General features: G+C 40.4%; 1 protein-coding gene across 2 annotated transcripts in view; it reads right to left on the bottom strand.

The window, feature by feature from the left end:
- The window catches only part of NUP205 (nucleoporin 205), a 133,404-nt gene that overhangs the window by 68,501 nt on the left and 40,941 nt on the right, over positions 1 to 23,962 (bottom strand). For both annotated transcript variants that reach the window (XM_077469197.1, XM_077469196.1), the window contains exons 12-22: positions 23,709 to 23,914; positions 23,226 to 23,408; positions 19,504 to 19,554; positions 16,351 to 16,560; positions 14,217 to 14,316; positions 13,054 to 13,191; positions 8,147 to 8,336; positions 5,684 to 5,804; positions 5,441 to 5,522; positions 4,218 to 4,382; positions 3,605 to 3,729 (exon numbers count right to left, since the gene is read on the bottom strand). In XM_077469197.1, the coding sequence (XP_077325323.1) occupies positions 3,605 to 3,729; positions 4,218 to 4,382; positions 5,441 to 5,522; positions 5,684 to 5,804; positions 8,147 to 8,336; positions 13,054 to 13,191; positions 14,217 to 14,316; positions 16,351 to 16,560; positions 19,504 to 19,554; positions 23,226 to 23,408; positions 23,709 to 23,914 (1,571 nt within the window). The remainder of the gene's footprint in view (positions 1 to 3,604; positions 3,730 to 4,217; positions 4,383 to 5,440; positions 5,523 to 5,683; positions 5,805 to 8,146; positions 8,337 to 13,053; positions 13,192 to 14,216; positions 14,317 to 16,350; positions 16,561 to 19,503; positions 19,555 to 23,225; positions 23,409 to 23,708; positions 23,915 to 23,962) is intronic.

Raw genomic sequence — 23,962 nt, 5'->3', positions numbered from 1 at the left:
CGAGTTTGCAGATCGCACTGCGATATGCGATCTGATCTGGGGGTGTCATTAACATTTCACTGACACTCCCAGCAGTTCGCATAGGGCAGTGTGAAGTGCCGCTGGGAGGTATGCGATGCGGGAACCCGCCGCGGATTCACGGCGTTCCCGCATCGCTGCAGTGTGAACCCAGCCTAAAGTGCAATTATTACCGTAAAATTATGTTTCAAAAGGCTGGGTTCACACTGCAGAGATGCGGGAACGCCGCAAATCCGCGGCGGGTTCCCACATCGCATACCTCCCAGCGGCACTTCACACTGCCCTATGCGAACTGCTGGGAGTGTCAGTGAAATGTTAATGACACCCCCAGATCAGATCGCATATCGCAGTGCGATCTGCAAACTGGGACAGGAATCGGATCGTATGGTGTGAACACCCATGCGATCCAATTCTGCTGCGGACCAAAAAAAAGGGTCCTGTGCGAGTTTGGGGCAGGTACGATGCGAATTCAGCCATACTATCTGTATGGCTGAACTCGCATCGCACAGAGATCGGATGTGATTTTGCACTGCAGTGCGGTGCGAATGACATCCGGTTCTCGTAGCCGCAGCAGTGTGAACCCAGCCTTAATGAATTCTAGCACATGTAAACACAAAAGAATACCGGTACCCTTTTTTTTTTTTTGTTAAATATAAAAGATGTTGCACCGAGTGGTGAATAGATACGGTACCAAACAGACCATGCTTTAAAACGATGCCCACCTTTGGAATGGCAGCACACTACGGTAAATTTATATTACGGTATCCATAGACGGCGCCGGGGTCTGGGGAGGGGCAATGGGTGGGGCCAGGGTGGAGCTGAAGGGAGCCCCGTCAGGTAGGCTGTACGGGGCCCCATGATTTCTATCAGCGGCCCTGTCTGCGGACATCATCATCACAGCGGGACATCAGCATCATGAGGTGAGTGAAAATTCACAATGGTTACTGTATATTTAATGGGCAGGCTGTATACCGGTATGTGTCTAATGTGTTATCCAGAGCATTATTACAATGGGTACTGTATATTTAATGGACACAGGCAGGCTGTACGGTATATTTAATGGACACAGGCAGGCTGTACTGTATATTTAATGGACACAGGCAGGCTGTACGGTATATTTAATGGACACAGGCAGGCTGTACGGTACGGTATATTTAATGGACACAGGCAGGCTGTACGGTATATTTAATGGACACAGGCAGGCTGTACGGTATATTTAATGGACACAGGCAGGCTGTACGGTACGGTATATTTAATGGACACAGGCAGGCTGTACGGTATATTTAATGGACACAGGCAGGCTGTACGGTACGGTATATTTAATGGACACAGGCAGGCTGTACGGTATATTTAATGGACACAGGCAGGCTGTACGGTATATTTAATGGACACAGGCAGGCTGTATATTTAATGGGCACAGGCAGGACACTGGTAGAATGTACGGTATATTATGAGCCCTAACACAGGCTGCTCTATGCAAACAGTCATGTCATCACTTTCTGTAATATCAGCCTGCATTAGGCCTCAAAAGGTACCCAAACAAGTCTTTTTTTTTTATCCTGTTAGAAATGGATCCCAACACTTCTACCGGTAATCCTGGACCAAAAGAAAAACGCAGGTCATTCGAAGCTGGTTTCAAACTTAAGGTTGTGTCAAGAGCAGAAGAAAGCAATAACAGTATTGCAAGTAGGGAATTTTGTGTTGATGAAAAACAAGTGAGGGAATGGCGGAAAAAGAAAGCTGACTTGGAAAAGATTCCAAAGGCAAAAAAAGCTCAACGTGGTTTAACAACTTCATATGGGGCTCTAGAGACTGAATTGCATAAATGGGTTATGGAGTGTCGTCAAAATGGTTACTGCGTAACACGCATGGGAATTCGCTTACGTGCCCTTCAAATGGCTAAAGATGACAAATTAAAAGCACCAGGCATTGAAAAATTTGCTGCGTCAGCAGGATGGTGTACCCGCTTCATGAATAGGTTTGCCCTATGTTTGCGGCAAAGAACAAAGATTTCACAGAAGTTGCCAAAAGACCTTGATGAAAAAGTGATGTCATTCCATTCATTCATCATAAAACAAAGAAGGATCCATAACTATGACCTGGGAGATATTGGAAATATGGATGAAACACCGATGACCTTTGATCTTCCAAGCAACAGAACTGTGGCAAGTTTGGGAGACAAAACTATTTTTCTCAGAACCACAGGAAATGAAAAAAATCATTTCACAGTTGTTCTGTCATGTTTGGCTAATGGAACAAAGCTGCGGCCTGTCATTATTTTTAAAAGAAAGACCTTGCCTAAAAAGGTCAAATTCCCACCACGAATTACAGTGCGCGCACATGTGAAAGGCTGGATGGATGAAGACGGAACAAAAAAATGGCTGGAAGAAATTTGGAAAGAACGACCAGGAGCAGCCTTAAAGAAAAAACCATCATTGCTAGTTTGGGATATGTTCAGAGCCCACACATCTGATGGCATAAAAGAAATGGCAAAATCTTCTCAAGTTACTTTGGCCGTTATTCCAGGTGGGCTTACATCTGTATTGCAACCGCTAGATGTGTGTTTAAATAAACCTTTTAAAGACCGTGTGAGAAAGATGTGGCATGAATGGATGTCATCTGGTCAAGCCCGACTGACAAAAGGTGGAAATCTGATGAAGCCCGACATAGAATTGATAGCAAAGTGGGTTCGTGATGCATGGGAAGAGATTCCGGAGGACATGGTGCAACGCGCCTTCAAGAAATGTGGCATTAGTAATGCTATGGATGGCAGTGAAGACAGCGCTTTGTATGAGAACGACAGCAGTGATAGTGATGACTCCGAACTCAGTGATGATGACAATGTCTACGCTGATAATCTCACACCAGCTAATGCTGAAGCTCTGTTTGGACATACAGATGATGAGGAATCCAGTTTTGAAGGATTTTAACTCTTGTGTTTTAGCTTGGTTGCTGAATGAGCTAAGGTTTTTGTACTTTTAAAGTTATTGTTGATACCATATTGTTTTATTGACCCTCTTTACACTTTTATATTTTTTTACAGAGATAGTTTACTGGTTTTCTTTGAAATAAATATTCAAAAACATTATTGGTATCTATTTTTATTTTTGAAATTTACCGGTAGCTGCTGCATTTCCCACCCTAGGCTTATACTCGAGTCAATAACTTTTTCCAGTTTTTTGTGGTAAAAGTAGGTGCCTCGGCTTATATTCGGGTCGGCCTATACTCGAGTATATACGGTATATATATATATATATATATATATATATATATATATATATATATATATATATATATGCGCTGGTACCTTTGGATTAAGCCATACACAAGCAAGATTGACCATTTGAATTCTGGAGTCCACCTATCTGATAAGCATTGTGGTGGTATTAGTGGTGGAGGGTGAACCACAGAGGAGTTTCATGGCACAACAGATTTTCGTCAGGCAACTAAGAAAGTCCTCACTAGACACCATGGTAAGTGGAACCCAATCTTCAGAGAAAGCTCTACTGAAGAAGCCACCGCCAATCAGAAATAGGTGAAACTGCCATTAGGACAGGAGAGCCTTCACAAGTTCTCTTTATCATACCCGATAACACAGTTCTGCCAGGTGTGGGGACTCTCGAACAGCAACTGGCCCCGTTCGTCCATCAGTCCCTTTCTTAAGGATATCCAGAATAGAGTGAAGACAGGTTCGTGGGCAGCCCAAAACACCTGAAAATTTGTGAAAGCGATTAATCATTTTAGAATAGCAAATCAAATAGATTTGTAATAAAATAAAAATCAGTTGAAAATGTTTCTCAGTAGACTGCTAAAACACTGTAATCAAAGCTTTTCAGTTTTCTCAGAATTAACTCTGAAATTGTGGCTCACAGAAACCCCCCAAATGTCATTGATACATAAAGCAGTGATCTGTAGCCAAGTATAAACAGTTAGAGGCATAGATAAGTACTTTCCAGGCAATTACTAATTCCACCCAATTGCTTTCAACCCAGGGTGCCAAAACACACCCCTTGGAGGCATTTTCTCAAGCTTCCTTGGTATTGCAGGAGAATATGGCAGAGTACAGCACTGTAGTAATCCGCTCTGCATCACTGAGGATCACTCAAAAAAAAGACCCCCCAGGGCATCAAGGGACTGGACAAACCACAAGGGGGAGGGGGGGGGGGGTTCTACCCAACCTGGAGTTCGAATAAACATACCAGAGTCCTGAAGATTTGTTGTATTGACTGGTTTCTTCAGCTCAAACCCCAGCAGATAGAGGGCCAGGTTTGGTGGTTTCATTTCCAAAGAGGTAATCAGAAGGTCCAGGATGTGTATTTTGGTTTTGTACTGAACAGAGGCCTGCTCACTTTCCTGTTCAGGTTCTGAAACACAGAAATAATTGACATATCTAAAAAAAAAATGAATGTGCATGACAATTCAGAAAAAAACACATCTAACCTGGTGTTCCAGTTTTCAGGCCAGGGTCGTGAGTAGGTCACTGTCTGATTCCTGGCTTCCTTGCAGCTTAACCTTATTGCTGGAACTGCTGTCAAATCAGGTACCTGGTTCAGGCTAGCAAGCATGGCTGCCAGCAAGACCTAGAGTAGCAATGTATCGCAATATAGGAATGTACACAGTAAGCTCTCACAGCATTGGGAGGCTGTGGTTAGCACTGTCATGCTATTACAGGAAGTGCAGTGAGACAGCTAAAACATAACAGGATCACCAGGTATTAAACCCCAAAAAAGTATTAAATTGCACGTCACCAATGCTTAGATGTGGTGGCCACATTGGTATTCTTTTTTTTTTGTTTTAGGCTTTTTCCCCCCTATTTTCACTTGGTGACCCAGCCAGTAAATCTGTAAATTTTCAACTTATTTACCAACCAAGCTGTTCAGACAAAATAGCAGTTAGAGGGTAGAGACAAACCACTTAAAACTAACAGGGGTGCCTACAATGGACAACTTTTCAGTAAAATCTTATTCCCAAAAGTTAAACACTAAATACTTTAACTGATTATAAAACTGTAAGATGTGGTTCAGCTTCAAATTAGTTAGTGATGTCCAAATTTGTTAGTCTTATGCCCCGTACACACGATCGGAATTTCCGCCAACAAAAACATGGATTTTTGTTCGAAGGATGTTTGCTCAAACTTGTCTTGCATACACACGGTCACACAAATGTTGGCCAACAATTCTGAACGTGGGAACGTAGTGACATACAACGAGCTGAGAAAAAGGACCTTCAATAGCCAGTACGGCTCCTGCTTGATTCTGAGCATCCGTGAACTTTTGTGCGTCGGACATGTGTACACACGAACGGACTCTCCCTGGACTCTCTCTTCAACCCATTTCTCTGATACACTGGAATCATTAGTACAGTAAACCTGTCATAATAATAATAAAATGACAAAAAGCAACCACAACCTTGGTGCACTTACCATCCATGGGAATAACAGCCTCCTCTATATCCTCATTGTCCAGACATTCCACAAAACCAGCCATCAGTTTCTGGCTTATATTCTGCCACAAAAGAAAGAAAAAAAAACAGGTATAAATTTACAGGGAGTGGGACACTATAAATGTCTGAAAGGCATCAGTTTCTATTAAACATTTTAAGCTTCATCATTAAAAGACGCACGTAAAACTGGCCAGTATCTATTGATGCAAAGATTTATTTCTACCTGGTCCTGGGTAAAATCGCCCACAAGCTTGGCTTGTATGTTGACATTACAGGATATACTATGCAGGATCTTGGAACTTTCAAAGGCCAGTTCAGGGTTGCTGTTACTGTGATAAAGGTACCTGAGAAACAGATGAAGAGCAATGTTATTGTTAACGTTATGCCTACCATACTTTATAAGGTTTCCCATCTTACGAATGATTTTACCTCCTCTGTTACTGTATGAATAAACTCATGAACAGCAGTTTGTGAAGTTATGACTGTTAGACCTAGGATGTACTGTATTATACATACTGCAGATTGGTGTGTACTGCAACAGAAGCTCTGTGAATCTCTAAACTTTAAAGGCTGAAAAGTCAGATATAAAAGGACACAAATGAATGTAGGTCTGTATTCATAAATACATCATCAATTTATTTTGTTAAATGCAAGCAATTTAGGTAGCCGAATAGGATTGGGATCAGCCTACTGTAATTTTTTGGTAGAGCAGAGCACAAAATAGGAGAGGAAAAAAAAAAAAAATAGAACAAAGAGCCTATCAGTTGTGTTGCAGGGCCCCTGTGCTAACAAGGGACATGCTAAGTGGAAGAGAAAGCAGAGTGACAGAGATTAGATCACCAGTCTGCAGCTTCACCATTCACTGCTTATTCACAGGCAATGTGCACATTTATCCATGTTTTATGATTTTGAAGACCCAGCAAGTACAAAATAAAAAATACATTTTGATCTGCAGGAAAATAAACTCAGCTCCAAAGTTTTGTTGTGGGCTGACAACACACATTTCAGTGAGTGATGTCAGCCATGCCCATTGTCTTTTGCTAAACGACTCAACCATCCCGACTCTCAGATCATTTTAGCCTTCAAGATGTGTTCAGAGGACAAAAGACAGCTCTGAATTTCTAAAAAGATTTTTGCATTTAGCAAACTGATATAACAAAATACATGGACCAAATGGGAGACCTAAATATACCACTAAATATTATATTTTTTGTTATATATTGTAAAAGAAAAGTGCACAAGATGGAGTTACAAAGAATAAGAGGGGGAGAGGAGGCCGGTGTTCTTTGCAATGCGGCAGAAAAGAATTAGGCAGGACTGACAATGCATGCTTTGGAATATAGAGGCAAAAATACACTGGAGAATTAACAGAGAGGAACAGGCATAAAAACCTGTGCCACGCTTCTAAATTGAGAACATGGAGCAGATCCAGTTCCTAGTTAAAGTGGGTGTATGCCTTTTTGTGAATTAGGCGCAATCTGCTCTATTTTCTATGCTGTGTCTGTGTCAGACACAGCATAGAAAATTGTATAGCTGGATCATGTAGAAGGCTGTTAACCCTGGATTTGCTAGGGTTAACAGCCAGACAAAGGAGCTTTTCTCTTCCTACAGTATAGTGAAAACTGACGCAATCCCTTATTTAGGGACATAACTTTGAAACTGGTGAAGGTAGCGCAAATAGACCAGAAAAAACAGGCCTATCAGCTTTGTTAGAGTGCCACACACTACTTATGCTAGTTAATATCCTGTGTTATGTCACAGAGAAAAAATTTTTCAGGCACATCAAATATTTTTTCTGTACTTTCAGCATATGTAAAAGGAAAAATAAACATTGGGAAATGTGCATGTATTACATTTAGATGTAGATGGAGTGGAAGACACTTACCTGTCATCGCGCTTTTCTATCTGTTGCTGTTTTGCCTTACTTTGTTGGAAATGTGCAAGTACAGTTTTTAGCCCAATAAACTCCTTTAAGCTAGTGTAAGTTTTACACTACTGGAGCTCTTTTTCATTTTATTTGAGCCATGGCTGGAATGTTCGGGTAACCAGAGTCCAAGTCTGTAGGAGTTGTATATGGATTATATACCATCACCACTGCATTTCCTTGGACCTTGCTAAAGGTGGATGTACTGAAGCTGATTTGACTGTAATTAGAGGGTCCCAGTGTTCGGATAAGAGTACTAATACATCTTAACCTGTGTGTCAGTGTCTCTATTAAGGTGGAGGATTTCCTTTCTAGTTTCCCTCTCTTGCACCACTGGAGGAGTTTCTATTCCCCATAGCCATTGGACTATGTGAACTTAGCCTTTGTGCGTTTGGACTCTATAGACCCCCTTTTTTGTTATACTTTTTGTATATTGATTTAAATTTTATTTTTTTCTCTTCAGCGCAACTTACTTTTTATATATATTGTTTTTTGTTATATCTCACATTTGTTGCTGCTTTCAATTTATTTTACACAAGTGCAATATTAGTTTCTTTATTACAGAGATGGGTTTATGAAATTTTGCAGCGACATATCACTTGGGGGGGAAACAAAAAACACATTCTATATACTGTATGTATGCATTTCATCTGTGTAATTAGCTGTTTGTCTAAAGTTTAGCTTTAATGCAATAACTATTTATCTATTTGAACAAGTTATTTGAAAACAATAAAAAAAATAAATAAATAATGCCTGGCACACCTTGCAATATTCACCACATGATCCGCCTTCTTTGATCGGAGGTTAATGCCCTGGAGCAGCTGTTCTAGAGGTGTGACAATGAGGGAGAGGTGGCTTTCCCGCAGTAGGTCCATGAAGAGGTTCTCCTTCTGTAGGGCAAGGTTCAGGAGCATGAAACAAAAAGCAACTGCTTTCTCCAAGTGCTTCTTGCCTAGAAAGCATAAGTTGAGGAAATGATTTTTAAAATGAGCTCAGGGACTTGGTACACAGGATCTGAACAGTGTGTGACAACATTCAACTTCTCCGGCCTAAGAATACTTTTGAAAAAGGTAACTAAATCACTATAAAAAACAAAAAAAAAAAAAAAAAAAAAAACACAAACACACTGACCTGCACCTACTTTTCTTAGGAAGAAAGAAAAGCTAACAAATTCAAATGTGCGACATCCTCACATACTGTGGACCTATGGTGCTAGCATTCCTAAAGACCCATACACACTATCAGTTTTCTGCTGATTTTTGTCTTCAGATTTACCAAAACCATATAATATGAGGTCAAACCTTAGGAGGTTCAATGTGTATGCAATCAGGATGGCCCTTGCACTACATGGTTTTGGTAAATCTGAAGACAAAAATCAGCAGAAAATCTGACAGTGTGTATGAGGCTTTAGGAGAAACCAGTCAGGGATTTCCAGCTTCAGCGATACTCCTCTCTCATTCCTCCATTATATCGGGGAACATACAGACCTTCTCCCATGAAGCAGTGCTTGTGTGCAGGCCTAGAAGCCAAATGTTATGTCCAAACACGGTCACATAATGAGGAGGTGCAGCTCCCTCTAGGGTCCAACATTGGACAGACCCTGAATATTTTGGCATGGGGCAGTTGCTGCATGGCATCGCTACAGAGGAGAGTATGAGTGGATTGGCAGGGGACTCTGAATGGGGAAAAAAAACGCTGTTACACTTACCGGTAACAGTATTTCTGGGAAGTCTTCCAGGGCGGCAGGCCTACAGGGTGCCGTCCTGGAAGACGACTTGAGAAAGTGTAATTTTCCCTTTTAAAGGAATCAAAGTAGATCGTCTTTTTATTATAATCAGGGCTAGAAAAACAGGACAGGTGAGTGGTTAGTGCCAGCTTTGCTGCCTTAAAGCCTCCAGCAAAGTCTTCACATTTGACATTTACAGGAGTGATGAATGTATAAGTTTCCCACTGCAATTAGAACTCAACAGAGGGGCTAGCGGGAGGAACAATTGAACAGGTAACAGAGCATGCAGCAGAAGACACAAAACTCCTGGAAATGTCAAGTGATGAAAACTTTCCAAAAGGCTGTACTATTTGAGCGCCACAGACTTGGACTTGCCACCTGCATAGGAGGTAAGTATTCAGTCTTCTATTGCCGCCACAAATCTTCGCATTTACATTTGAGAAGCGACAGCGGTGCTTAAAACATCAAAGGGGAGGGGGGGTGGCTAATATAGACCGTCCAACAAAATGGATAGTCTCTGCATTTTTCTACACCTCAAGTACCTAGGAAGTGGTACAGGAACCAGACAATGCTTTACACTGCAACCTGCTGCTTGGGCAATCCTCAAAAGATTACACCAGAAGTAGTCTTGCATTGTTGGCAGTGAGCCATTTTCATGCCAACTCGCCTATGAAGTCTAGAGAGTTCAGTGGAGAATGTGCTTTTAAGTTGAATCCTCTGTTTCTATGCATAATCGTTTAATGCATATAACATTAGGCAACAACACAGTTTTTCATAGACAACGCAAGAGATCTGGTAAATACCAGTGCTTACACGTCAAATTAGCTTGTCAAAAAATGTCAAACAAAATCAAAGGATAACAAATAATAAATACTTGCACTAAGATAGAGATCTATCTCTAACAAATAAAAAACGTGAATTTGCAGCTGCTGTACACAAAGTAATAATAATTACAGCTCTTACAAAAAGAAATTATGAATTGATCCGAAAGTGTATGATAATGCCAATGAAGTCCCAAATAAAGTACTCTTGTGCTCTAATCTTCATAAAAGTGCTGAAGTGCTCAAAAGTTCACTCTGATGTGAAACACACCCTCTTGTATCCCAACTCACCAGAAATCATGGACTCCCAGCTGTTCAGTATGGGGGTCAAACAGGCTTTAACCCTTTCATGTCCAAGCCTTTTTTCTGACATTTGTTGCTTACAAGTTAAAATCTGTATTTTTTTGCTAGAAAATTACTTAGCTCGCCACACATTAAAGGTTTACGGCTGGGCTGGCTGGAGGAGAGGGTGGTCTTGTATGCAGACAATCTCCTCCTCTTCCTGAATGATGCAGGCTCCTCTCTGCAGGGGGTATTGTCAGTCCTGGAAGAATTCTCTATAGTGACGAGGCTCAGGGTTAATTGGGCAAAGTCGCAGCTGCTGGCTATTGATGCCGATGCTAAAAAAAGAGGCCTTGGCTTCTCTTCAGCTACAATGGGTGGACGAGTTTACCTATTTGGGGGTGTGTATTTCAGGGAACATGACTGACTTCATTCCAATGAACCTGCCACCAGTAATTAACTCAGTCAAAGCCAAACTGAAAGAATTGGAGAACCTCCCTCTGTCCCTACTGGGTCGGGTTAACCTCATCAAGATGAAAATCCTTCCCAAGTTTACATACTTGTTTCTTAATTCCTCTCAATGGATCCCCAAATCATTCTTTTCCTAACTAAACAACATTTTCTCCTCCTTTCTTTGGGTTCCACGTCCCCCCGCTTTAAATTAGCCAAACGAATGTGCCCTAGTTGGCAGGGGGGCTTAGCGTTCCCAGATTGTCACAAAAACATCATTGCGGCCCAATTGGTCACTGCATTCTGGTGGCTTGTTCCAAATAGATCCAACTCGGCTTGGGCCATTGAGGCTGCGGTGTTGCGACCTGCGGAGGCGCTGTCGAATCTTTTGCGGGGTCTAAAGGCTCCATACAACCTAACCCCTTCCATATGTACCACTCTTAGAGCCTGGCGGGAAGGCCTGACCTGTGAAAAGTATCCTCAGACCGCTGTATCTCGAACGCCCTGCTGGGGAACAATCCCAACCTACAACACTTTCTGGAAATACCAGACCCTGTGTTATGGGCCAGGTACCATATTAAGTCTCTCTCAGACATCACCTCAGACCTAACGATATTCTCCTTTGATCACTTAATGTCTCAACACAAGCTTTCAACAGAAGAGGTCGGGGCCAACACTGATCACAAGATATTTGAGTGAAAGCAAAAAAGGAGTGGCCATAAAGGTGAATATCCTAAAAGAGTAACTATCCTGTTGGTCTCTGACAACTGGGCAACACAGGGTAATACACTATTTTTTAGGCTTTTTATTTTTTGTCCATCTTTGGGATGCTTTTTTATTTCTATTACTGCATTATGCACATTTTATCGCTCACGCTTTTGTTCACTTGTTGATTTGCTTTTCATGGGATCTGTTTGATTCCCTTCCTCCTTTCCACAGACCCTGGTATCCTAATCAATGGTACTTGGGAACTTCTCTAACATTACCTTTTTGGATGGTTACACTTTTAGGAGAATTCACCTTTATGGCCACCCCTTTTTTGCTTTTACTCTAATCACTTATCTCAGTCTCTCTGGCAGTTACTTGATGGTTTGTAGCCAGCATTTTACAGGCCTTTGTTCACCATTCACTCATCATTATTGATCACTTATTCACTCAGTAGTTGTACTGGTTAGTGCACTCTCCTTCTAGATTTTCTATGTTTCTATTTTATTTTTGATGTGGTATCACTCCCAGCACACTAGGGTACTAATATATCTTGTGATCAATTTTTCCTGACCCCTTCTGTTGAAGGCTTATTATGATATTCTTCAGTTTCAGGGCCTGTGCAGAGTTCCACTGGGCCTTTGGGGCCGTCTAGGGGGCATGCTTTGCGAGTGTCTTATCTCCCGTTCCTCCTCAACTCCCAGGGTGAAATGTATGAACCACGGGGTGTCTCAGCCCATCCTGTTATACTGAGATACATTTGAAGGACCTGCTAATTCAGTGTGGTTTTTCCACCTGACTATGGTATATATGTGGAGGTCTCCTGCCATTATCATTTAATCGTAAGTTTGGATTGGTTGGCTGGATAAGCGTGTTTTTTTTTTTTGAACTTTTATTACCACTCTGTGTTTCTATCTCCAGATTTTCATCTGTGCCTCTCCTGAAAAAGCAAGTTTAGAGTGAAAGCACGTAGAAACACAGAGAGAAAATCTTTGAATAAATTATTTTGTACATTCTATACCTTTTTGGGTAAAAGTCCTGTGCGCAAATAAATGTGGCTCTGTGTGTACAATTCGGGACTGAGACGTGCCCCTATTCCATGTATACCAGCCTCTTGTGAAAATTCAGGATGCACTTGGCCGAAACCAAAGGTTTATTTTAGAAAAAAATATAGATTTTTTTTGTAAATAATTGTATTAGATTCAACTTTTTTTATTAATATCATAAATTTGAATTCAAATTAATTAATTGCCGGCCATTATTGTAACCTTTTGAAGCGGTGTTAAAAATCCTGCTATGTCTTGTTGTTATATATGTTCTATTATTATGATAATGTCTCCTTTTTTAGTTTTGTAATGATGAAAATGGTAAATAAATAAAGAATAAAAAAAAAAAAAAAAAATCCTGCTTGGTCATTAGGGGAAAAAAAAAATAATAATACGCACCTCCCCATTGAAATGCTTTGAAAACACAGCAAAAATTTTGAGTCACATGACCTATGAAATGCGCACCATAAGCAAGGTAAAACCACGGCCAAATCCCTGGGCATTTTCAGCAGCCATTAATCGGCACTTTGTTATTTCAGTACAATGCTGAAAACCCTATTTTTGGGTGATAATTTTTGGTGAACTACTAGCTTTAACTGACACTTTAAAGCAATTAATCCAACTTTTTCTCCACATTACCTGGAAAAGGCGAGTAGGTGTCCAACTGTGTGACGCCCTCTTCCAGCAGGCTAAGGCACAGTGCTAATGTCTGGGAATCATTAAGAAGGTGATGCATAAGGGTGAAACCAGGAGGCTTAAAAGCAGCTCTCTCTTCACCTGAAAACAAAGTAAAAAGCTGGAATGAATGCTGAATACCAAACATGCGGCTGTAAAGAAAATGTTCAGTTTATTTAAGCGATCAATCCACTAAGAAGTTATGTTTCATAGTTTTAAAAATGCTGGTTACTTAAATCTTCCACCAACTTCTTTCTCACATACTCCAGTAGAGAAATCTCATCCATGGATTCTGTTCCACAACTGAAAGCATAAAATATGCTAGGGAATGATCTCTCGACCAGAGAAAATGTATAAAAGCTGGTGTAATTCAATATAACAAAAAAAAAAGACAGTGTAATTAAATATTAGATTTGGGTGCACAGATTCAAGTATGCACTGAAGTTATGACTTTTAAAATCAGACTCACCAACCAGCTTTTCATATTTTAGACTTGGTGGCTCTTTAAGCCTAACTAAACCGAAAAACATGAATGCAATTTATTGAAGCCTACCAGTCTTCAGATTTGGCGGCTGAATTTGTTTCTGCCTTTATTTTCATCTAGTGATTCTGCTAGCAACACATTTCCTGTCCTAGAATGACAAAGCTCACTTACTGCACTGCATCTATGGAGGAGCACCTTAGGACAGGAGTGTTAGGGCTAAAAAGCACATTCCCCCTTTTAGATTACTGTGCAGCAAAGTCAGACAGCACAGGAAATTATAAGCTGACTGGATTTCTGGCAAAATCAACCGGCATTTTTTTTTTAAAACAGATACAGCAAAGCACTAGCAATGGTATATTTAACAGACTAAAATGTAACAAGTAGAAGTTTATGGTTAGGGTTCACATGAACCCATAGCCTCCTCAGATTCCCTACTAGTGGTGAGAATGGAGGTGTCATGTGGTTGTCATACACTTTGGGACACCCAAGGCTTGCTGCTTATCAATCAGGATTTAGACTGGAGATAGGTTTAGCTTACCTTTACCCAACAAATTATTATCCTGCATAATTGAGGGAAAAAAAAAAGCAAGTAACAGGACAATAACAGAACATCTTTACCATTAAATTGAAAAAGGACACAAACCTTGCATCTCCACAAATTGGTCCACAAAATCCTCAGGCTGCGGCTCATAATCTCTGAGGAGCTTGTAAAAAACATCGAGCACAGCCTCTGCCACCTCCCACTGCAAAATTAAATAAGAAAAAAAAAAACACACACATCATAAAACTACACAAGCAGAGTGCAGACCTAGCACTTGTACATCTGAAGCTATGAATGTGTATGTAAAGCCAAAATTAGCTTCAGATAATACCCTTGCTGGGTTTCAATTGTGATCTGTGTCCATGGTACAGAAAGTGACGGAAAGTTTCCCCTCGCTATGAAACGATTTACTTCCGGTTGTGATTCTGGGACAGGAAGTGAAGAGAAATGTCCCCCTTACAGTGAGATTTTTGTGCATTTCAATAGAAGAAGTAGTGAATGGAGGCAGTTGCAAATTGTCGATGCCTGCCAAACTCTACAGGAAGCATTATTTTGCTCTTGTTTAGCAGGGAGTCTTCTTAATTTACGTTATCTGACAGGGTCACTTTAAATACAGTATTAAAATCAGCACTCAATGGAACTCAACACAAATAAATTAAAAATAGATTAAATTAAAAACATTTCATTTAATCAGAAAAAAAGCACAGAAACAAGTTCATAAATGTCCAACACAATAGTTAGGAATACACTCATTGTTTGAGGAAATAAAGATCCAATGTGGGAATAAAGTAAAAACAGTAACACTATACCGCCTTCCTTCTGGAAACAAGGGGTTAACTCTCAGCTGTAAATCTGTTGACTGATAGTCAGGGTGTAAAGGACTCCTCTGGACTGCCTACCTTCAAGAGGAGTTTTATATAGAAAATGTATTTTTCTTATTGTATCCCTTTTTTTTTTTTGATTTATAAATAAATGTTACTATATATATATATATATATATATATATATTTTTTTTTTTTTTTTTTTTTTATTAGTAGATGTATGGATGAGCTAATTAATTTGTCCAATTACATTTATTTTATTCTATGTATGTCATGTGTATATATAATGTTTTTTATATATTTTATATTTATACATATGGATTTTCTGTTATTTGCACAAGTGTAGTATTTTTAAGCCATTGTGTTCTCACCATATGAAGCACTTAACAAGGGGTTAAGTCTACGTTCAGTTTAGACATATGAATGGTCCACCTCCCAACGTTTGCTGTGCCTTTATATTTCACTCTGCCAGTGACTCCCGTGACTTTGGCAAAGCGCAGGCGCGCGAAACATGTCAGTCACGGTCATCACGGCAACTGACTGAGCCTTGCATACCGCCCTACCCTTCGGAACGGACTGCTTTTCCGGCCACTCGGGCTCCTCCCACTCCCAACCACATGGCGTGTAGTATGGGACACTAACCTTGTGTCACTCTGATCGCTGCAGGACACTGCTCACCGCGATTGGATTTGTTTTTCTGACACGGCACTACCTGACCCCTGGTCATCCTAAACTGTGAACATCTCAGTTTACATTTCCTTAAAGAGGACAGTAGCCTGTTCTAAACAAATCGCCAACACACTGCAGCATGGAGCTATGAGTCCTTTACGCCCTGACTATCAGAAAACAGATTTACAGCTGAGAGTTAACCCCTTGTTTCCAGAAGGAAGGCGGTATAGTGTGTTACCGTTTTTGCTTTATTCCCACATTGGATCTTTATTTGATCAAACAGTAAGTGCATTCCTCACTATTGTGTTGGACATTTATGAACTTGTTTCTGTGCTTTTTTCAGATTAAATGAAATGTTTTTAATTGAATCCATTTTTAATTCATTTGTGTTGAGTTCCATTGAGCGCTGATTTTAGTACTGTATTTATGTTAACCTCTCTCCAGAAGTTTTTTCAGCTGCAGCTCAATGAAATTGCATTTTTGATTTGATTATGACAGGACGATGCTTTAGATATGACTGTAAATTTTAGCGCTGAAGTTTTGTGTTGCCGATTAGAGTCACTTTAAAGACTGCAGTACAGAAAGTTATACATTTAATGCAAAACATATTCACATATACACAATGGTTTTATTATACAACCTGGAAACACACAAACTCCTAGATTTAAAGGGAAAAACAGGACCTTCCCTGAGCGGCATGCTCTGAAGGAACACTCAGGATGGCCCGTACAATCCATTCAGTGTACCTTTTCTGCAGCCCTTCTGTAAGCTCTAGTGTTGAAGCGAAGGAACACGGAGTCTCTGAGAAAATCGAGGTATGGCTCAAATCCAGGAGGTCGCAATCCAGCTCCGAGGTTCGATGGAAAAGAACTCTCCACCAAGGTGCCAATGAGGTGGCAGAAGGCTCGGGTAAGTGGGTACTCCTCAGCACGAGACTCAATTTCATTCAACTCCACCTTGTGAAAGAAATCAAAATGAAAAACAAAAATTGCAACACTTTCATGAAGTTCACGATGAACACTTTCACCTACCACTTCTGTCCACTTCATCGCCCAGATTCAAAATCCCAATATACTTAAACAAAACAAAACAAAACAAAACAAAACAACAAAAAGAATCTTAGAGCTACCAAATTTGCACTGAGCCTAGTGGCCAGTTGAGGTGTTTGTAAAGGCAGAGGGTTTTTTTTTTTTTTTTTTAACCTTGCTGCATTCTATGCATAAAGGTAAAAAAACTCTGCATGCAGCTCCCACACAGCCCCTCCAAAATACTTACCTAAACCGGACCTTGATCCAATGAGCAAGAGAGCCGAGGCTCTCCAGAGTCTGTCGCTCCTGATTGGCTCAGATATAGCAGCGGAAGCCATTAGCTATGTGTTATATGCGGTTTGCTATGGGGCATTCGGCAATGGGGAGGGGGGGAACTGGCATGGGATCCAAGAAGAGGAGGTTCAAGGCTGCTCTGTGCAAAACCATTGCAGCCAAGAACATTTTTTTTCCTTCTTAAAATAACAATGCATACAAGGCATACATTCACTTTAACCACTACTGGGCACTTAAACACTCCTCCTGCCTAGACCAATTTTAAGCTTTTGGTGCTCTCACACTTTGAATGACAATTACTCAGGTCATGCAGCACTGTACCCAAATGAATTTTTTGTCCTTTTTTTCCCCCACAAATAGAGCTTTCTTTTGGTGGTATTTGATCACCTCTGGGTTATTTTTTGCGCTATAAATGAAAAAAGACCTAAAATTTGGAAAAAAACACAAATTTTTCTTTGTTTCTGTGATAAAATTATGCTAATTATTAATTTTTCTTCATAAATTTTGGCCATAATTTATACTGCTACATATCTTTGGTAAAAAATAACCCAAATTAGTGGATATTATTTGTTAAAAAGTTAGAGAGTCTACAAGCTGTGGTGCGAATCATACAAAATTTATCACATCTGATGTACTGGTGGTCTCTCATTTCTTGCGACCTGAACAAGCCAGGAAAGTACAAATACCCCCCAAATTACCCCTTTTTGGAAAGTAGACATTCCAAGGTATTTAGTAAGAGGCATAGTGAGGTTTTTGGTGTTGTCATTTTTCCCCACAATTCTTTGCAAAATTAAGATTTTTTTGTTTTTTATTTTTTTCCCCACAAAATTGTCATTGTAATAGGTTATTTCTCTCACATGGCACGTGTATACCACAAATGACACCCCAAAATAAATTCTGCTACTCCTCCTGAGTATTACGATACCACGTGTGGGACTTTTTCACAGCCTGGCCACTTAGAGAGACCCAACATGCAGGGAGCGCCGTCACGTGTTCTAGGAGCATAAATTACACATCTAACTTGTTGACTACCTATTACACTTTTGAAGGCCCTGGAGCACCAGGACAATGACACGTGACACTGACATGGCACAGATGGCACGGATACGGGACACTGATGACAGATGGCACTAATACCACGTCCTTAACACATATCAAATGCCCTTCAAAAATCAATCTGTATTGGCAGTAATAGCCCACGGTGATGAATTGACATAATAGTTGGAGAGCACGGAGGAGTAATTGAAAACCGTTTAAGCACATCTTACCCTGGGCACTTATTTCTAAAGACACTGTTTCGGAAGATGATGAATCGTTTTAGGGCCAGTTCACACCATAGAAACACAGTCTGGATGCGTTCCAGATGCTTTTCTGCATGCGTTTTTTGGTGCGTTCTTGATACAGTCCAATGCAATTTTCCCCCTCTATTTTCTTAACCACTTCATTCCCAAAGGTTTTACTCCCTTCCTGATCGGGACATTTTTTGTGATATGGCACTGTGTCACTTCAACTGACAATTGCGCGGTCATGCAACATTGTACCCAAATAAAATTGATGTCCTTTTTTCCCCCCCCACAGATAGAGCTTTCCTTTTCTTATGGGTGCGGCATTTCGTCCAGCGGTGCCATTCTGCTGACGTATATTGGTATGAGCCGGTCGACAAGTGGCTAAACTTAAATAAGGACATGTGTGTGTTTTAGTGCATTTGATGCTTTTTACAGCATTCCATTAAATTCCAGTGTAGGAAAAATGCAGCATGTTCTACTTTTTTTTTTTCCTGGAACTGCAAGCACTGGTGGGAACTATGCCACTAAAGACCATATAACCCACTTTCCATGTGTTTTTGATGCAGGAAAAAACAAAAAAAATAAAAATAAAAAAACGCACTGGACTGCAAGTGGTGTGAACTGGCCCTTAAAGTGAACTTTTTATGAAGCGCAGTTTTATTTGTACAAGCAATTACAGGCATAACCCAGTTTTAAGTACACAATGGGGTTTATTTACTAAAGCTGGAAAGTGCAAAATCAGGCTCACTTCTGCATAGAAACCAATGAGCTTCTAACCCCAGCTTGTTCAATTAAGCTTTGGTAATAAAACCTGGAAGCTCATTGGTTTCTATGCAGAAGTGAGCCTGATTTTGCACTTTCCAGCTTTAGTAAATAAGCCCCATAGTGTACTTAAAAGTGGGGTATGCCTGTACATTACAGCAGATTATAATCAAATTCCAATACATTTGGAAGATACAACTTCATGTCTGTATATCATGGTATAGGTTTCCCCTTTGTTTTGGTGTACCCAATACCTTCTCTATGTAGAACACAATGATCTGTGTTTTTCTTTTCTATGTTCCTGCTTCAATAAAAAAATGATTGAAAGAAAAATTCCACTGTCATTTGTAATACTTTTTCTTTGAAGGTTTAGATCTTTTATCACTTAGTACTTTAGTTTGAGAGCAATATGAGTGCTGGACTATAAACACTGACTGATTGAACTTTAACCTTCAACTGAAAGTTCACAAGCCTATTATGAAATAAAATTATGGGTACAAAGACACAAGTGAAACACAGCCATAATTACCTCTATTCCAGCACCCTGTCTCTGTCCAAGGGGTCTGACGGTTTGCAAAATCTGAACAAATCAGGAAAGAAATAGTTAAATGGATGTTAGACATCATTAAAAAAAAAAAAAAAAAAAACATGAATACCATCACACTTCACATGAATCAACAGAACACAACATTACCAACTAAGGTATTTTGTGTAAGAAAATACCAGTTTTTGCTTTAACGTAGTTGTAAACCCTCATATACACCCAGTGAAGTGACTAGACTCAGGTGATACTCAGATTAAAACAAATTCTCCTACATAAGCTGTACCTATTTACCTGCAGTCTTCTCTTCTGTACATCCATTTAAAGTGCAAAATTTAAACGGTCATAAAAAAGGGGGCGGGGAGCTCAAGTTACACTCTGCAGAGCTCATTGCAGGGAAGACTACTATTCTGGTTTATGCTGGACTTTGTATTATTTGTTGATAGTTATCCAATTTAGCGCAACAGAGTAATAGAAAACCAACAGACCCAAGAGTCATGACATGCATGCTGCTGATTCTGTGTAATTGAATCATTAATTGAAAGAAGTGTGCTCAAAATAATAGCAGTGTGGAGTTCATCTAGTGAGGTCATTCAGTCTGTGAAAAAACAGGTGTCCCTTACTTAAGGACGAAGGCAGCAAATGTTGTACGTGCTAGGTATAGTGCATTTCTCTCTGAAAATCTGAGTAAAATGGGTCGTTATAGACATTGTTCAGAAGAGCGTAGTTTGATTAAAAAGTTGATTGGAGAGAGGAAAACGTATAAAAGAAGTGCAGAAACTGATAGGCTACTCAGATAAAATGGTCTCAAATTATTTAAAATGGCAACCAAAAACAGAAAGACATGGAAATAAATGGAAAACGACTATTTGAAGAATAGCCAAATTGGCAAAGACTCAGCCAATGATCAGCTCCAAGGTGATCAAAGAAGGTCTAAAGTTACCTGCGACTACTGTAACAATTAGAAGACACCTAAGTGAAGCCAAGCCATTGGCAAGGTCCCATTATTGAAAAAAAGTACATGTGCTAAAGAGGTTACAATTTACCAAAGAACACATTGACTGGACTAAAGAGAAATGATGCAACATTTTTTGCACCGATGAAAGCATGATTGCTCTTTTGGTGTCTAGGGGCCGCAGACAGTTTGTCAGAAGACTCCCAAACACTGAAGCCACAATACACTGTGAAGACAGTGAAGCATGGTGGCGCAAGCATCATGATATGGGGAGGTTTCTCATACTATGGTGTTGGGCCGATTTATAGCATACCAAGAATCATGGATCATTTTGAATACATGAAAATACTTGAAGAGGTCATGTTGCTATTAGAGGTCGACCGATATATCGGCCGATATTTGGCATTTTTTAATTAATCGTCATCGGCCGATTGTGCTGATAAAAAAAGCTGATTACATGTTCAGTGCAACTTGCAAAAGACTTCTGTAATAGAAGTCAATGTAAGTTGCCTGAAGGCATCAGTGAAGGACTTTCCTCCTCTCTGGGCAGGCTGCTAAGAAAAGATCAAAGTGATACAATGTTTCTTCTTCAATGGGCTGAACTCCCTGTGTAGAAGTTCTCAGTTTAACCATTTAAAGACTAAATGTTTTCTGACACTTGTTGCTTACAAGTAAAAATCCAGTATTTTCTGCTACAAAATCACTCAGAAGCCCCAAAAATTATATATATATTTTTAGCAGAGACCCTAGGGAATAAAATAGCGGTTGTTGCAATATTTTATGTGACGCGGTATTTGCGCAGAGGTCTTTCAAACGCAAGTTAGCCCTTTTTTTTCTCGTCCAAATGTTTTGAGTACCCGTTTTTGTGTATTTAATAAATCGTTTTTTTTTTTAATCTAAATTATACATACAAGTGAACTGATTGGAGGTTTGTTTTGTTTAATAAATGTGTAAGAAATTTTCTGCATCACTTATTAAAGAGGAAGTAAACCCTGATGAGTTTACTTCCTCTTTTTTTCCCTGCAAAGGTAAAGCATAATGGACTACTATGCCTCACATAGTAGCCCATTATGTGTCACTTACCTGACACAGGAGCCAGCGAAGTCGCGCTGTCCCCTGTAGTCCGTCGCATCCATCTTGCTGGTGGCGTCTCACAGCTCCGCCGCTGTCATTCGGCGAAGCCGCGATGACGTCACTCCCGCGCATGCGCACAGGAGTCGACAAATGCGGCAGCTCCATTTTTGGAACTGCCGCGTTCAGTGCGCCTGCGCGCCGCTGTCTACGGCGCATGCACCGTAGACAGCGGTGCCTGTTTTCGGGCAAATATCTCCTAAACCATATAGGTTTAGGAGATATTGCTTGGACCTACAGGCAAGCCTTAATCTAGGCCTACCTGTAGGTCAAAGTGGTTTGTAAGGGTTTACAACCACTTTAAGGCTGCTTTCACACTGGATCGGGCAGGTGTTGACGGTAAAACGCTGCAAGTTTTAGCAGCGATTTACCGGCATTTTTGCCCCGCTATTCGGCTGCTAGCGGGGCAGTGAAGCACTGCTGCAAAATCGCACTGCATGTGCTTCAGCAGTGGTGACCATTCATTTCAAAGGTCAGGAGTGGTGGAGGAGCGGTTTACACCGCTCCAAAGATGCTGCTTGCAGGATATTTTTTTTCTTTTAACGTCCTGCCAGCGCATCTCCTCATTGTGAAAGCACTCGGGCTTTCACACAGACTGCAGGGGAGCCGTTTTAAAGGCAATTTCCAGGCGCTATTTTTAGCCCAAAATCGCCTGAAAAACGCCCCAGTGTGAAAGGTGTCCAACTTAGATTTTATGAGATGAAAGGGGGGGGGGGGGGGGGAAGGAAAAAAAAAATAAAATAAAAAAATCGGCATCATATATCGGCCATCGGCCGCTACGATTTCTAAATATCGGCATCGGCCAGAGAAAAACCCATATCGGTCGACCTCTAATTGATATATGTCGAAATGCACTTGAAATGGGCGTTTCAACAAGACAACGACCCCAAACATACCAGTGAGTGAGCAGCATATTGGTTCCAGACCAATAAGATTAATGTTATAGAGTGGTAAGCTCAATCCCTGGACCCTAATTCAATAGTAAACTTGTAGGGTGACATCAAAAATGCTGCTTCTGTGGTAAAACAAAGAAATGCAGAGGAATTGTGGAATGTAGTGCAATCATTCTGGGCTGGAATACCTGCCAGAAGTTGGTTGACTCCATGCAACACAGATGTGAAGCAGTTCTCAGAAACAGTGATTATACAACCAAATATTAGTTCACCCATTCACAGGAAAGCTAAATATTCAAGCATTTATCAGTTTATACAGTAAATGATTGAGTTTGTAAAGAAATATGCAGACACTGATATTTTTTTGGAATAGCTAAATATTCCCTTTTCTTCACTTTCTGTAAAGCAAGAACAAATTTGAAACATTTTTCTTCATGTTTTGATTTGGAAAAGACTGTGCAGCATTCCCTTGGCATTTGTGTGTATGGAAATAAAAGCTATTATAAGGATTTTGAGCTTTACTCACTTTTTTGTAACACACTGCTATTATTGTGAACACAACTGTAAATGCATGTTGTGGTTACTAGGGTGACTATCTGCGTTTGCAGCTTTATTTGTACATTTAATTAAATTTTTCTTCACAAGTGCAGTTTCTGTCTCTGCGATAAATTTATTGATACAACATACAATGACAAAGGCAGGCCGCTCCTGGGAAGTTTTAGATGACATACCTGAGTGTATTCCAGGGACTGCCAGAGAGGAGCGGCGATTTCTGGAGACTTCCCAAATGCAGCCAGTGTATTCAGCAGCTCAGCTTTCAGAACAGGAGGGATACTGCACTGCAGCAATCCCAGGATCACGACTACTGGTGTCCACTGGGCATGCTCACAAAGAGCCAGGCGGGCACTCTCACTCTGATTAGAATTAAAAACAGTCAAAACTTGGCACAGCTAAATGTACATACCAATACAACCTGAAACAGACTTTGCAATAGGCACAAGCGAATGCATTTCTATAGGATATTGTCTGAAGCCCCACAAATTACAATGTAAACTGTAAAAATGCACAAAAGCATGGGATTTTATGGTAAACATAGGGTAACAGAAGTAAATCTATATAAACTCAGTCTACTTTAAATACACATGTACATAAAAAGGTTAGCAATAACTGATCAAATTCAGCTGATGATTATTTAAAATAAAAAAAAGTTTTACCCATTCAATGACGGTGGTGGCGAGTTGCAAGCATGCGATAAGCCCATCCATTTCACGCTGGGTGATTCCTCTAAGTGGTGGGTGGCGCAGGTGAAGACTGTCTGGGTTAGGCAGGTCCCGCCGTAAATGCTCATGGTAAAGTCCAAGTGAATGAAAAAAGTGGTCCCAGGATACAGGACTGCCACCTGCTGCCTGCAAGTTCTCGGCTGAGGTTGAATCAAAAATATTGTAAAAAACATTGCTTGTAGCTTTTT

Source organism: Lithobates pipiens, unplaced genomic scaffold (assembly GCF_037356315.1).
Source record: "Lithobates pipiens isolate NorthernLeopardFrog02 unplaced genomic scaffold, aLitPip1_a1.2 Scaffold_8, whole genome shotgun sequence".
Classification (NCBI taxonomy): Eukaryota; Metazoa; Chordata; class Amphibia; order Anura; family Ranidae; genus Lithobates; species Lithobates pipiens.
The sequence above is the reverse complement of the archived record's forward strand: the minus strand, read 5'-3'. Positions and strand labels throughout refer to the sequence as shown.